At 39.6% G+C, this 14,112-nt stretch overlaps 1 protein-coding gene across 1 annotated transcript; it reads left to right on the plus strand.

Annotated features, from left to right (window-relative positions):
- Positions 1-8,044: 8,044 nt before the first annotated feature.
- On the plus strand, positions 8,045-11,619 carry LOC143548932 (putative chlorophyll(ide) b reductase NYC1, chloroplastic). Its single transcript, XM_077039969.1, has 10 exons — positions 8,045-8,376; positions 9,019-9,097; positions 9,193-9,328; positions 9,715-9,789; positions 9,880-10,075; positions 10,158-10,226; positions 10,320-10,459; positions 10,604-10,726; positions 10,845-11,037; positions 11,350-11,619. The coding sequence occupies exons 1-10, from the start codon at positions 8,110-8,112 to the stop codon at positions 11,530-11,532; spliced, it is 1,461 nt and encodes a 486-aa protein (XP_076896084.1). The 5' UTR covers positions 8,045-8,109; the 3' UTR covers positions 11,533-11,619.
- The last annotated feature ends 2,493 nt before the right edge of the window (positions 11,620-14,112 follow it).

Consider the following 14,112-nt stretch of genomic DNA (forward strand, 5'->3'; position numbering starts at 1 on the left):
TGATTCTCTTTAAGAATATCGAAGCTGATGATTTTACATTTATACTTTTCTGAACACTAATATGCCGGTTTTCACCGCATAATTAAGTGAAGTCATTGCATGGGAAGGCGGTCCTACCCGCACGAACCCAATAACGTGACAAACCTTCACGCAGGTCAGTTGAAGGGGAAAAAGTTCAGCACCCAAAAATGAAAGTGCCGGTCTATCCGCATGAATCATTAAGGAAACTGAATAATAACCTGTCAACAACCGCGCGTCGAACGGTTAAAACTATCCAACACTGGTGACGACATTCACATTACGTGAAATCGTTGCGTGGGAAGGCGGTCTTACCCGCACGAACCCAATAACGTGGCAAACCTTCACGCAGGTCAGTTGAAAGAGTTCATCCCATTAAATGAAAGTGCCGGTCTATCCGCATGAATCATGAAAGGAAAATGAACACTAACCTATCGACAACCGCGCGTCGAACGGTTCAAAACAAAATTCTTAAAAAGATGAGAAAAACCTACACGCAGGTCAGATAAGGGTAAAGTTCTGCCATCCTACTAAGTGCAAGTGACGGTTCTACCCGCACAATCACGAAAGAGGAAGCAAAACTTCACACCTATTATCAACCACGTTCAAAGGTTAACTTATCCTCAAAAGATGAGAAACCTACACGCAGGTCAGATAAGGGTAAAGTTCTGCCATCCTACTAAGTGCAAGTGACGGTTCTACCCGCACAATCACGAAAGAGGAAGCAAAACTTCACACCTATTATCAACCACGTTCAAAGGTTAACTTATCCTAAAAAAGTAAGAAAAACCAGCACGCAGGTTAGATAAAAGTTAAAGTTTAGCCATCCTACCAAGTGCAGGTGACGGTTCTACCCGCACAATCACGAAGGAGGAAGCGAAACTTTAACCCACTATCAACCACGTTCAAAGGTTCTTATTCTGAACACTTGGAAAATTGCTAATTTAAACATGCAAGTCATAAGTTTATAAAGCAAGGAACCCAAAGAAGGAAATAACAGTCTTATACGCAAAAAGATTAATATTTCAATGATATATTACAACAGTGGCCGGGTAACTACCCGCCTAAAAGAAATCTATACAAAGCTGTCTATCCTAGCGGTGGGAAGAGATCTTCAGGATCAGGCTTCAGGGCCACCTCCGCTTGGACCAGCACCGTCTGAGCGTGGCTGCCCAAGGAAAGCCTTAAGGATGTTTAGCCCATCATCAGCAGCAGCAGCCTCATTCACCTTCTCCACCACTGGATGCGGGAAGGCAGCGTACTGGTTCACAGCTTGGTCATAAGCAGCTTCAGTATTAACATTGAATAAAGGGAAGTTGGAGGGCGGAAAGCCTCTCTCAGCAAACCCTAGACCAAGCAGGAAGCCAGTCTTCTCCCCATCCTCATGAGAAGCGTTGAGGGCTGCGCTCATCGCATCGTCATAAGAGGTCTCTGAAAGGACCCGACGCGCAACCTACAAAAGAATACAAGTTAGAACATTTTCTAATTACGAGCGGAAAGCGTAAAGAAAAAGATAAAGATACCTGAGGCAACGCTTCTCGAAGCAGCCATTGGAGGGTAGCTTGACTTTCTTTGTAAGCACGTTCGGCTCCGTTTTTATCAAGGTTGGCAAGTTGAACTTCCTTGGCGGCAGCCTCTTCGACGCTTTTGAGTTTCCTTTCAGTGCGGTCAAGCACCCCCCTCTGGTCAAGGATCTCCTGCAGCTTCTTGGCATCTTCCATTGCCAAGGCGTCATGAGCATGCTGAAGAGCCTTTAATTTGCATTTAAGCTGCTCATTCTCTTCGCGAAGCGGCTCAACAACAGCTTCAGCCTTGGCAGCCCTCTCAGTTGAGTTTCGCGCAGTCTCCTTGGCCAGCCGAAGCTGTTCATTCACAGCTTGGGCAGCCTTGGAGCGGGCCTCGAGTCGCGCCTGGACTTCAACCTCGAGGGCCTTGAATGCCTTCTCCTTCTCGGCTGCGGCAGCGGCCAACTGCCGGTTCTCCTCCCGAAGAGCCCGCGCTTCAGATATATCTTTGGCGCGAGCTGCTTTTAACTTGTCGTTTTCACGACAAAGCAGCTCGACGCGGGGCTGCGTTCGGGCCTGGAGAACCCGAAGCTCATTGGTTAGCCTACCCTCTTGGTAGCTAGCCATGGCTTCCCCCAACGCACCATGAGGAGCAGCGTGGCGAGCCCAGTCCACGCACTCCACAGGGGTGCGAAGGGTTGTTCCTCGGCGTATGTTCCATCTTGGAACATACACTTCATTGGAATCCGACACTGCAAAAGAAACAAAGGCAGTTAGGAAAAGATGATAAAAATATATAAGGGAAAAAGAACCCTACGTACCTGTAGGGTCAATAACAGGCCGATAGCCGCCAAACCCATCACCTGAACCTAAAGGAAATCCATCCAACAGGTCAGGCAGACGGGAAGGTGGCATAGATCGGCGGGAAGCCTGGCGCATACCTGATGGTCCGGCCGTCGGTGCCGGTGGCGCAGGTATAGTGGCAGCCGCTGTGGTAGCCATGTTTGGCGCCACCTCCTCAGCAACAGTAACCGCCGGCTCCGTGAAAGATGCTGTAAAAATCGCACTCACGGCCGGCGGAGACACCTTCTCAGCGGGAACAGCCTCAGGAAGGCTGGAACCAGCGGAAGCAGGCGTAGACGCCTGGGTCGACGCCTCGGGAAGGCTGACCGAGCCTACCGTCATTGGCGGGGGAATACTTGCTCCAACTCCACCCTGGAATGCGTCAACATCCACACCTGCACAAGCAAAAGTGTTAGAAAAATTTATTTGAAACAACAAATCTAGACAAGAATTATGGGGGTACTCACGGGGTTTCTTGAGCTTGAACGCACGGACGAGCGGGGGCGAACCCGATGGAGTCGGCCTCTTGACACCGGTAACCGTCGTCGTCGCTGCCTCCCCGGAGGTAACACCTGCAGCCTCCGGAGCGGTGGTCTCCTCACCACCGGGCTTCCCCGCCACCTCTGCATTATCTGACTCCGAGTCAGATAGGATTACCGGGTCGGCCGTAGAGGCCACCTTCTCCTTGCCCTTCCCGACGGCAGCCTTTTTCTTCCGCACCAGTGGAGGACCTTCTGCGGATTCCTCAGAAGAAGAAATGTCATGAACTCCAGCAGCAGGCACAGCATTGAGAGGTTCAGGGTAGAAGATAGGCTTACCTGGCCGTCGGTGGCTCAGGATCTCTTGGCCTGGCGGGTAAACCTCCACGAACCGACCCGCGGTCTGCTCTAAGATGGGCAACTCGTTCTCGTCCAGAGCACGAGTACCCATCCGCGCGGGACCATCTTCCTCCCGCGGGTTCAGGAGCGACTGAAGATCGTTCCCCTCTGAAATCAACAAGAAAGTTAGTAAAAATCGAAGTCAGCAAAATGAAACAAGACGTACCATAAGGGACAGAGTTCGAACCATATTCAAGGACGATCGGAACCTTATCCGCATTCGCCGCCTTCCACACCCGGCTCATCCCCAACATCACCATCGCCGACTCCGGAAAACGGAAAACCGGGGACTGGACCCGGGAAATCTTCGAGAACCATTCCGCCTCCTCGTAGTTGAGGGCGGGAAGGTTCGGAAGTGCCTGGCCATTCTTGAACTTCATGGCGATGGGGATGGCGCGAGCGGATATGAAGAAGAACTCTCTTCTCCATGAGCGAAGACTCCGCTCGGTGGTACAAATCTTTAAACCCTTGATACGGGTTGTAAGAGTGTACCACCCTTGGATGCACCTCCATGTATAGAAGGTCATCAGGCGATCAACGAGGGGCTCAAGGCCCAGTATCCGGCACACCCACTCAAAGTGCCGGACCTTGGCAATGGCCATGGGGTGCACCTCTGTCAGGTGCACACCGTGCCTCTCTAGGACACGGTACACAAACTTTGTCAACGGAAACCTAAGGTTCCCGTAGACAAAGAATGCAGCATAAACCCCGATCTTGCCACTAGGGGCATCGTACACAGTATGGTGGGGTTCAGGAAACTCAGGCTCGAGAGACTCGAGCATGAACTTCCTGATGATATACTGGTACAGATCGACAGGAAGAGAGCACTGGCATTCGCCAGCAGTCTTCTGGTCATCAGCATCATGAGAAGACATGGTGGAAGAAAGACGAAAAGAGATTTCAGGGTAATGCTTTACTGAACAGAAAAATTCGCCGGAAATTACTAGAGAAGAAGAGATGAAAGTGGAAAGTGTGAATTGCAAATAACCCTCTCCCCCTTTATATAGTAATCGCAATTAATGCGGTGAATTTAATGCGGAGGAGAGAGAAATCAAATGTGCAATGAAACTATGACACGTGGCAAAAAGCAAGCTGGCAACAGCTGTTGAAAGGACGTGTGCCAGTAATTTCGCGGCCACGCGCCCGAAAAATCGCTCCCACGCGCCTGAAAAAGCAACTGGAATGACCATGTTCTGTCACGTCACCATAACTTCCTGCACGTCCTGACACAGTCAGAAGAAACCGTCGCACGACGTTTCAGAGGTTTATCTTTTCACCAACTCTTCGAATTTCAAAATTCAAAATTCGAAAGTATTAAAAAGTAAGCGGGAAAATACCCCTTACCCCTTGGCAAGCAAGTAACCGTAAGACGGATGCGGGTACAGTGTTAAGGCAAAACCCTTCACATACCTAGCACCTGCAGGGAATTGAAGCCAAGAACCTTGGTGAACAAGTAACCGTAAGACGGATGCGGGTACAGTGTTAAGGCAAAACCCTTCACATACTTAGCACCCGCAGGGAATTGACGCCAGGAATACCTTGAGAGTAAAGTAACCGTAAGACGAGCGCAGGTACAGTGTTAAGGCAAAACCCTTCACATACCTAGCGCTCCGCTGGGAATTGAAACCAAGAAGGATCTTCTGGGCAATGCTTGCGGAAACGGAAATAGCATCCCCGCATAGCGGGAACATCGAGAACTACGTTGTTTGAAGCTCCAGGATGGAATTGGTGGTCTTAACATAATTGATCACTATGTTCAAAACTACCAAAACCTCATGGAAAATACATACAACTGGGACTCAATGCTCCTGACTTGCGAGGAGGTTACAGACCTACCCGCATCATACCCAAAGACCAAGCAGGAAACTCGGGCATTTCTGCAAGTGACAAGGACTTCCGCGGAAAGAATCCCCATGGAAAACCTTACAAAACCCTTTTCAAAACCCTTTGCTCAAGTCCAAAAGTTCACCTCACTTCATTAAACACTCATGAGAAGAACATTGGACTGGGGGGACTTGAAGAGGTAGGTCCCAGCAGAGCCCAGTTGGACCCGCAAGACTCACCTTAAACAGGGACGTCTGCGCAGAGACCAACTGGATCCGCAGGACCAACCATGCTCAGAGAAGTGACGTCCTTACGCGCAGTATGCAAGCTGGTCCCGCAGGAAATGCCTCCCATGGTGAAGGACTCCGCCTGTTCCCGCAGACTCGGATACAAGCCATGAGGGAAGGCCACCCGCGCAGCATGGCTACACGCACAAGGCACTTAGCTCTCAATCGTTCAGTGTCACCTGAAGGAATGAGCCAAGCCGGGAGCAATCCCGCACAGAGGCGGGAGGGGGAATACTCCCGCCCAAATAAGCCAGTCCGTATACTGAAGGATCTTTTACTGTACCTGACGAGGTATGGGCAAAAGATCTGATCAGAGATGCGACAGCTCACTGACAGCAGCATGGCAGACAGCACGCCACAGCACTGTGACCAATAGCCGCCGCCTACCCACCAACTCCTGCCATACCACGTGCCTAGCCTGTAGTTGGCAGAAGAGGAAGAGTGCACGACACGCCTGCTCTGTGTCAGCCGCTACCTATCCACCACTCACAGGCAGGGCACGTGCATAGGTTACAGTTGGTAGCGTGTTGGGCCGGCTAAACCCCTTGGAAACCTACCTTCGGCTATAAATACCACAAATGGTATGATCATCTCATCTTATCATATCTTACTACATTATCATCATAATATACCTGATATCTGCTCTAGCAATCTCATAATATACTTTTATATTTAAAGAGCAATCTAGTCTGATTCTCACGCCGGAGGGTGGTCACAAGGAGGAACCCCCCCCTTCTCAGTGACGAGCTCACGGTGTCTGTTTTGCAGGTTATCAGAAGAACCATCTTTCAAGGGTCTAACCCCTCGTGGGAAACATCTCTCTAACCCCCAGGTTACCAGTAACCTGCTCGGGGTCCGGTTAGTGTTTCTTCAATTATCTTAGCAATTTAGGTTGCAGGATAATGATATAAATGATAAATGAAAGGGGAATGAAAATGATAATTGATAAAAAGCGGGGTTCATAAAAGGTAGGTCGAACTAAATTTATGGAATTGAATAGCTATAAGTTAACCATTGTCAAAAGTTAGACGCATCCTTATTAGATTGAATTGAAAGAGTTGGTTTACATTGTTAAAAAAGACATGTACCGCTGACAATGCCACAAACGCCATTGTCACACCCTATGCATCTCATTTTAACATCGTCCAATCAAATGCACCTATGAAATCCCTCAAACATCGTAAGATTGATATATTTTGACTCTTTCACACACAAACGAAACATAAGTTATGTAGCATTTGTTAAAAACTTTGTACTTGAGGACAATGGAAGACTATGCCTAATTATCTCATGGGTTGTATACATAGCTTCTCCATCTGGAACCTGATGAAGTTTGTAGTAATAATATTTCCCGTGATGGAATAACACCCCTTTATCCGTTTCGAGTATAATCTTAGTACAAAAACTAAAGTGAACTTTGGATGGGTTGGTCATGGTATGATTCATTGAACGTCCATATCATGAACACGCCAAGCATGTCCATTGAAATTGAAGCATAATAGTTATTGATGACGCTAATGTAGCCTAACTACAACGAATTTCAACATCGTTTGTATTATATTAGGGCAAAAAACATGTGAGTGCTGAACATAAACAAGGATCATAAGATCTAACAATGCAGACTCTTTCAAGAAATCTCGCTCTCAAGGCACGTATGACATATCAAAGGCAAAATGTCAAGCAATTAATTCTCCAACAGCCAAATATATCACACACATTAAATAAAGACGTGGGTAAAGGTTTAGTCACCTAGAACAAAAGCATTGGTGATCAGTTAGGCTAATAGCATATAGTAGCAAATCAAGTGATGGACAACCACCTGACAACACATTATTGTCACATAGCTCCAAATTGACTAATTACTATATACTTTTTCACCCCAAAAGAGAACTACATGCTCGCGTCTATACTTAAACTCGAATCTAACTTACTCTCATGCCTGATGCCTGAGTCTTTAACTACATGAAAAGTCTCACACATGTCATCACGACTTATAGACTAACCGTTATTCCTACATGATCACCATCCAAACATTGCCTAGGAATTAGGATCTAAGTCTAGTCGGGGCCGGTTCCGAGAAAGCAAAAAACTTTTGGGCCAGAGGCGAAAATTTTTTTGGGTCTTAAGTAAAAGGAGTATTTTGTTGGGTTTAAACAGTTTAATTTTTATATGGGCTTACTTGGTTATAATTTAGGTTGCGTATAAAACTCTTGCATAAAAAAAAGAATAAACATGTGTCAAGTCTGAGAAGTGAGGCTATAACCCACAACCTCTTGGTTGTGAGTAATACCCATTTGCCAAACCAGGCTGATGGTTATGTAATTATGTTTAAACATAAAATATACATATTATTTTTAATAAAAATACATAGAATTTAAAAAAAAATTCGAGCCTAGCAGAATATCGGGCCTGCGACCGTCGACCACACAAACACCCACAAGGCCCGGCCCTGAGTATAGTCATACGATTTTCTGATTTTATGCAACTAATAACGTGTAAAATGTTTTGATATTAATAATACTAAGCCAACTAGTCATAAAATCCCAAGATCCACGTGGCAACAAGATGAGGTTTTTATAACGTGTGGTCATCACACTTATCCCTTCTGTCTTAATAAAATCTTTTAAGATATTTTCATTTCATTCTCAATTTCCTTAAAAAAATCTAAATAAATAAAACATTGCACTTTATTCACTTTATTGTTATTATTATCATCAAGAAGCATTATTTTAAGTTTTCCCGGCAAACCCACCAATGATTCCGGCCAACTTCCACCACAGGACCACCCAACCCCATCTGGGTTTCTGCCGGAGCTCAGTCTTGTGGGACCCAGTCTCACCATTTTCTTGCCGGAGGGTGATTTTGCAGCCTTGCAAGTCTTTTAGAATTACAGATGAAGGGAAAGATAAAAAGAATATTGGGAGGTTTAATAATAATATTAAGAAGTGTTTGCAGGGTACTGTTAAATCTTTGATCTTTTCTAAGGAGTCTATGGATAAGTTGGAAGAGAATTTAGCAAAGGTTTGGTTTTTATTCTTTGTTTATTGCTAAAGTTTGGATTCTTATTATTAATATTATTAATTGTTTTATGAATTTTGTTTGTGCTTATAAGTTATAAGTTATAAGTTTTAACCCAATTTTTAGAATTAGGATTCTTGGTTAAATATATTTAAAATAAAAAAAATAAAAAAAATAGTGTCATTATAATTAGGGATTTTGCAAACTTCATTAATAGTTAAAGTTTGAATTTTTATTATTAATTGTTTTATGAACTTAGTTTGTGCTTGTAAGTTATAACCAATTTTTTAGAATTAGGATTCTTGGTTAAATATATTTAAAAAAAATAAAAAAATAGTGTCATTATAATTAGAGATTTTGCAAACTTCATTAATGGTTAAAGTTTGGATTTTTATGTTTAATTGTTTTTTAAATTTAATATTTGCTTAAAAGTTAAGCAATTTTAGACTTAGGTTTCTTGTTCGAGTATGAAATTCTTTGTTGAAATAGTAGTATAGATTGTGTTATAATTAGGGATTTTGTAAATATTCTTTATAATGTTGTTTATTTATGTTTAATATGATATGATGTTGTTATGCAATACTCTTTTTAAATTTAATTATTCTTATTATTATTTAATTTTATTTTTTTTTTGAAAATGTGTAGATTGCTCTTCATGTTGGGAGATATATTGTGACCATGATGAGCACTGGAGTGATTTTGTTAACTGGATTCAGTATATCAGGTTAGTTAATGATCTAAAGATCAAAACTTTTAGTTGCTAAAGATTTTTATTTTTAAGCAAGATTGACTAATTTGCCTCCAAAATGTTGACTGAAGGTGGAGATGGTCAAATGAATGATTTGATTTGGTTCAGTTGGGTTGGTGGCATCATCATTGGAACAATGATTGGTTCAAACATGGTTTTAGATGAAGTTAGTCGAGGCGGTCCTCGAAATGTTGTCATAACCGGAAGGTACCGTCTTTCGTTATGCTCCAATTTGATCCAGTTTTATTAAAGCAAGAAAGATAGCTGATTTGATATATGGTATGAAGTATCATGTTGAATGATTTGAATTGTTCAATTCTGATTGTTTGACCCTAAAAGTCAAAGAATAAGAATCTCATACCTTGATATGTTGTCATAACCGGAAGGTTCCCGTCTTTCGTTATGGTCTAAATCGATAAAAGTTTAAATCTTTAGTTTCATTAATGCACAAAAAAGATGGTTGCTTGAGAAAAAGTATCATATTGAATGATTGTAAATGCTAAATTCTAATTCTTTTGACCCTAAAAGTCAAAACTTTTTAAAGAATGACATAGCAAGCTGATTATTGAAACTTCATAATTGTTTGGTTGCAGTACTAGAGGGCTTGGAAAAGCTCTTGCTCGCGAATTCCTACTTTCTGGAGATCAGGTGGTTATTACTTCAAGAAGGTAATTTTTTTTTCCAAATCAATGAAACTTGTTTCCGCATTGACATTGTTTACATAAACTGTTAGATATTTATATATATTTTTTTCTCAGTGAAAAGTCCGTTGAAATGACTATTAAAGAACTTGAAGAAAACTTACAAGAAGGCGTGGAAAAAGAAGCAAGCTTGAGTAGGAAAAACCTAGCTCATGCGAAGGTCGTTGGCACTTCATGTGACGTTTGTGATCCTAACGATGTTAGAAATTTGGCCAATTTTGCTGTTAATGAACTTGGTTCAATAGACATTTGGGTGAGATATATATATATATATATATATAAGTATATTTACATTACTTTCTTGATTAGTTACTAACTATATCTTGTTTTTACAGATAAATAATGCCGGGACTAACAAAGGTTTCAGACCATTGTTAGAGTTTACAGATGAAGATATACAACAAGTACATTTTAATATTTTGTATATCATTTTTATTATCTTGATATATTTTTTCTTACTCCAAACCAACTTTTTTTTTTTTTTTGTTATTGAATAGATTGTGTCTACGAACTTGGTGGGGTCCATCCTTTGCACGCGTGAAGCAATGCACGTCATGAGTAATCAGCATAAAGCGGGTCATATTTTTAACATGGATGGTGCTGGCTCGGGTGGATCAAGTACACCTTTGACAGCCGTGTAAGTTTTTATCAAGTAACAAGTCAAGTTTTTATCTGATGACAGTCGTTTTATTTAATTAATATGGTGTATATTACAGGTACGGGTCAACAAAATGCGGTCTTAGACAGTTGTTTTATTTAATTAATATGGTGTATATTACAGGTACGGGTCAACAAAATGCGGTCTTAGACAACTTCAATCTTCGTTATTAAAAGAATGCAGAAAGTCTAAAGTTGGAGTCCATACGGCTTCTCCAGGCATGGTTCTCACAGACTTGCTCTTGAGGTAAAAAAAATTGGATTTTTTAATATATAAAATAACAATTATGCAATTTAAGAAAAGTTATTGTTTTAATGCAAAAGGTGTAGTAAAAAGATTTGTTTTTCACAATCTTTTATGGCAGTGGGTCTACTATTCAAAACAAGCAAATGTTCAACATAATATGTGAGTTACCCGAGACGGTTGCAAGAACATTGGTCCCACGAATGCGGGTTGTAAAAGGAAGTGGAAAAGCGATTAATTATTTAACTCCTCCAAGAATTTTACTTGCTTTGGTTACTGCATGGTTAAGACGAGGACGATGGTTTGATGACAAGGTAAATCACATAAACTTCTCGTTATATTTGGTGGAAAGTCAAACTTTTAAAAAAAGTTTGACTTTGACTTTTTTATATGTAGTAGAAAAATAAAGCCAAATTCAACTTTTCCAGACACTTTGTAATATCATGTTCTTGATTTAAATGGGCAGTCAAGAACATTTGTAAACTTTATTACAAGTGTGTTTATTTACATTTAAAAAGCTTTAGTTAAATTTTCTAAAGATTGATTTTTTTTTTGTTTACTATATTTTTAGAAAAATTTCAAGCTTTAAACTTTAAAATTGGTTATTAAAAGCTATTTTATTTCAGGGAAGAGCATTATATGCAGCAGAAGCAGATAGGCTAAGAAACTGGGCCGAGAGCCGAACTCGTTTTTCTATCACAGACGCGATGGAAATGTACACAGAAAACACTTGGGTGTCGGTTTTTTCACTTTCTGTAGTTTGTGCATTTATTATTCTCTCGGGCACCACCACGCTACCAGGCACGTAAAAAGCTTTTATTTTTAAATGACACATCATTACAAGATTATTATTATCTTGCTAGAAAACAGTCTCTTGATCCACATTGGATGTTTTGATCTATAGTATCATGATGATTTGCAGTGGCTATTGTAAAGAAAAAAAAATATAGCAAAATGTAATATCTTGTTGTAATTGAATGAACAAAAGATATCTCCATTGAGATGGCTTGTTGGATTTAATATAAATTTGATTATATTCATGAGGAGTTACTTTCTTCCATCTCAAAAGATCATTAACATACAATCAATTAACGTCTTTCATGTTGAAATGTGTATAAAAGTAAGCACGTCACAGCGGAGAAAACAAATCGTTTAAAAAGTTCACGTCAAAACGTTGATAAAAAAAAAAAAGCTTGTATGTTTGTGTTCCGATAACTTCATTAGATTGTAACAGATATTGAAAGACAACAACTGTCATGGTTCCAACCAGTATTTAACCAGACGCGTTGCGCCGAGCATGTCGTTAAAGCCAAACGTTGTCGGACCGGAGCGTTGACTGCAGTGGTGAAGCTTGGATTTAGTCATAACAGTGACCGAAGTCACGAACCCAGTACCTCGGATGTGACCGTGCTCAATACCTATAAGAATTTTCGGACAAAATCGCTTGAATTTACCCTACTAAGCGAAAAAACGGCAGTGACAGGGCCACCCCCGATCCCCATTATACTACGCCCTTGACTACTATATATCATTAGTTTCTGTTTTAAGTCAACAGGTTTTTAGCATTCGTCAAATTTTGATTTCGTATTTGTATTTGTTTATTCTACCCAGGTTTTGTAATTCGAATCCTCATCATTAATAAAACTCGCACGTTGACACCACATCACCTAGCTTTCCACATTTCACTTCATCTCACCATAAGAAAATTGTTTAACCTCCCTTTACTTATCTTCATTTAATAAAAAATTGACTCTTAAATTATTGTGTGTGCGTGGTAGAGGATTTTAAAGTCCGTTAACATGTTAACTCACCTTGTATTTAACGACCCTTAACCCATAAAATAAGTGGTATGTCACTCGTTAACCCTTGCCAGCTCAACTTAACACACTAGATGTTAAGGTATACCTCTCCACCCTGGGCCTAATAATTTCAATGTTTTTGTTAGTAAATTTCGAGTTTATTAAGGAAAGCTTGAGTTGGATCAAGAGAAAACATAGGACCCCGGTCAAACATTCTTCCTCCTTGGTTGACCCGTATATCACGCGCCTGCTTAATCATATCCCCCATGTAATAAGCTCAATTATAGGGTGCTTAATTAAATATTAAAAAAACATAAAAGTAAGATATTAAAAAAAAAAAAAAAAAAACAAATGATCCCAGCCGATGGCAACCAGCCAACATATTAGCCGGCTCACATGAGCATCCGCTAGCCGTTTTAAATTATATTTACTTTTTATCATCACCATTATAAAAATATAAACTAGGATCAAATACATTTTATTCTTAACATGAAAACAGTAAGAACCAATTTGCTGTTATTATTAGGTTTATTTTTATAAGTATTTGCTGTTATTTTTTGTTCGTATTTGCTAATTTTTTATTATCGAGACATTATAAGTATTTGCTTATTTATATTTTGTTGTTATTAATAGATTTTTTCTTTTACTAATATACGCATTTGTTGGTATTTGTTGTTATTATTTTGTTCTTGATTTTGATTCTTTTGTTGTAATTTTTAGGTTTTTTTCTTTGTTCTTATAAATAATTGTTTATGTAGATTGGTATTGTAGTTGATAGTGTTTATTACGTTTTCATTTTTTAATAAATTGGTATTACTTCCTACGTTCTCATTTAAGACTAAAATGCACATGAACCTTCCCCATAAAAATATTGTATTATAATTCTACCCATCTGTGTGTCATTCTATTAAAAGCATATAGCACCCTATTCTAATAAAGTAAAATAATTGTGCACACGTGTCATCTTTTGGTTAATTATAATAATTTTTTTCCCTTCAAAATTAATATCTTAATTTACTAATATATGTAATAGATAAATAATTATAATTTTTTTACACTCTATTTATATTATATCTATACATTTTTATAAAAATAAATATTAACATGTTATTTTACTATATATTCCAAAATACTTTGTGAAATCCAAAAATCAATAACAAATCATGTTTGTCAAATATTGAAAAGAATATAATTTCAAATATTATCATTAGCATCTTATCTTACCATTATATTAAAGCAAGACCATGTGGACATATGTCATCTTTCTTAAGTGTTCACATAAGATAACACATAAGTTATTTCCAAAATTAAACTATATTTAAATCTGTTAAATTAATATGCTACATTTATTATTATTTTTAAAATTACTAAATTAATTTTCATTAACTCTTATTTAATGATGATTTCAATAAATAAAAAAATGTTTAATGTTTGTTTATTTATTTATTACGTCTGTTAAACTAATTTTTTAAATACTTTATTTCAAAATATTATTATTATAGAGATCCATTTGATTTGCTTGAAACAACTAACATATGTCTAAACTATTAAAAGTCTCTTTTTCAAGCGTGTGTACATCTCAATACCCAT

Source organism: Bidens hawaiensis, unplaced genomic scaffold (genome assembly GCF_021521415.1).
Source record: "Bidens hawaiensis isolate Kalapana, Puna unplaced genomic scaffold, B.hawaiensis_p1.1 tig00015320_1, whole genome shotgun sequence".
Lineage (NCBI taxonomy): Eukaryota > Viridiplantae > Streptophyta > Magnoliopsida > Asterales > Asteraceae > Bidens > Bidens hawaiensis.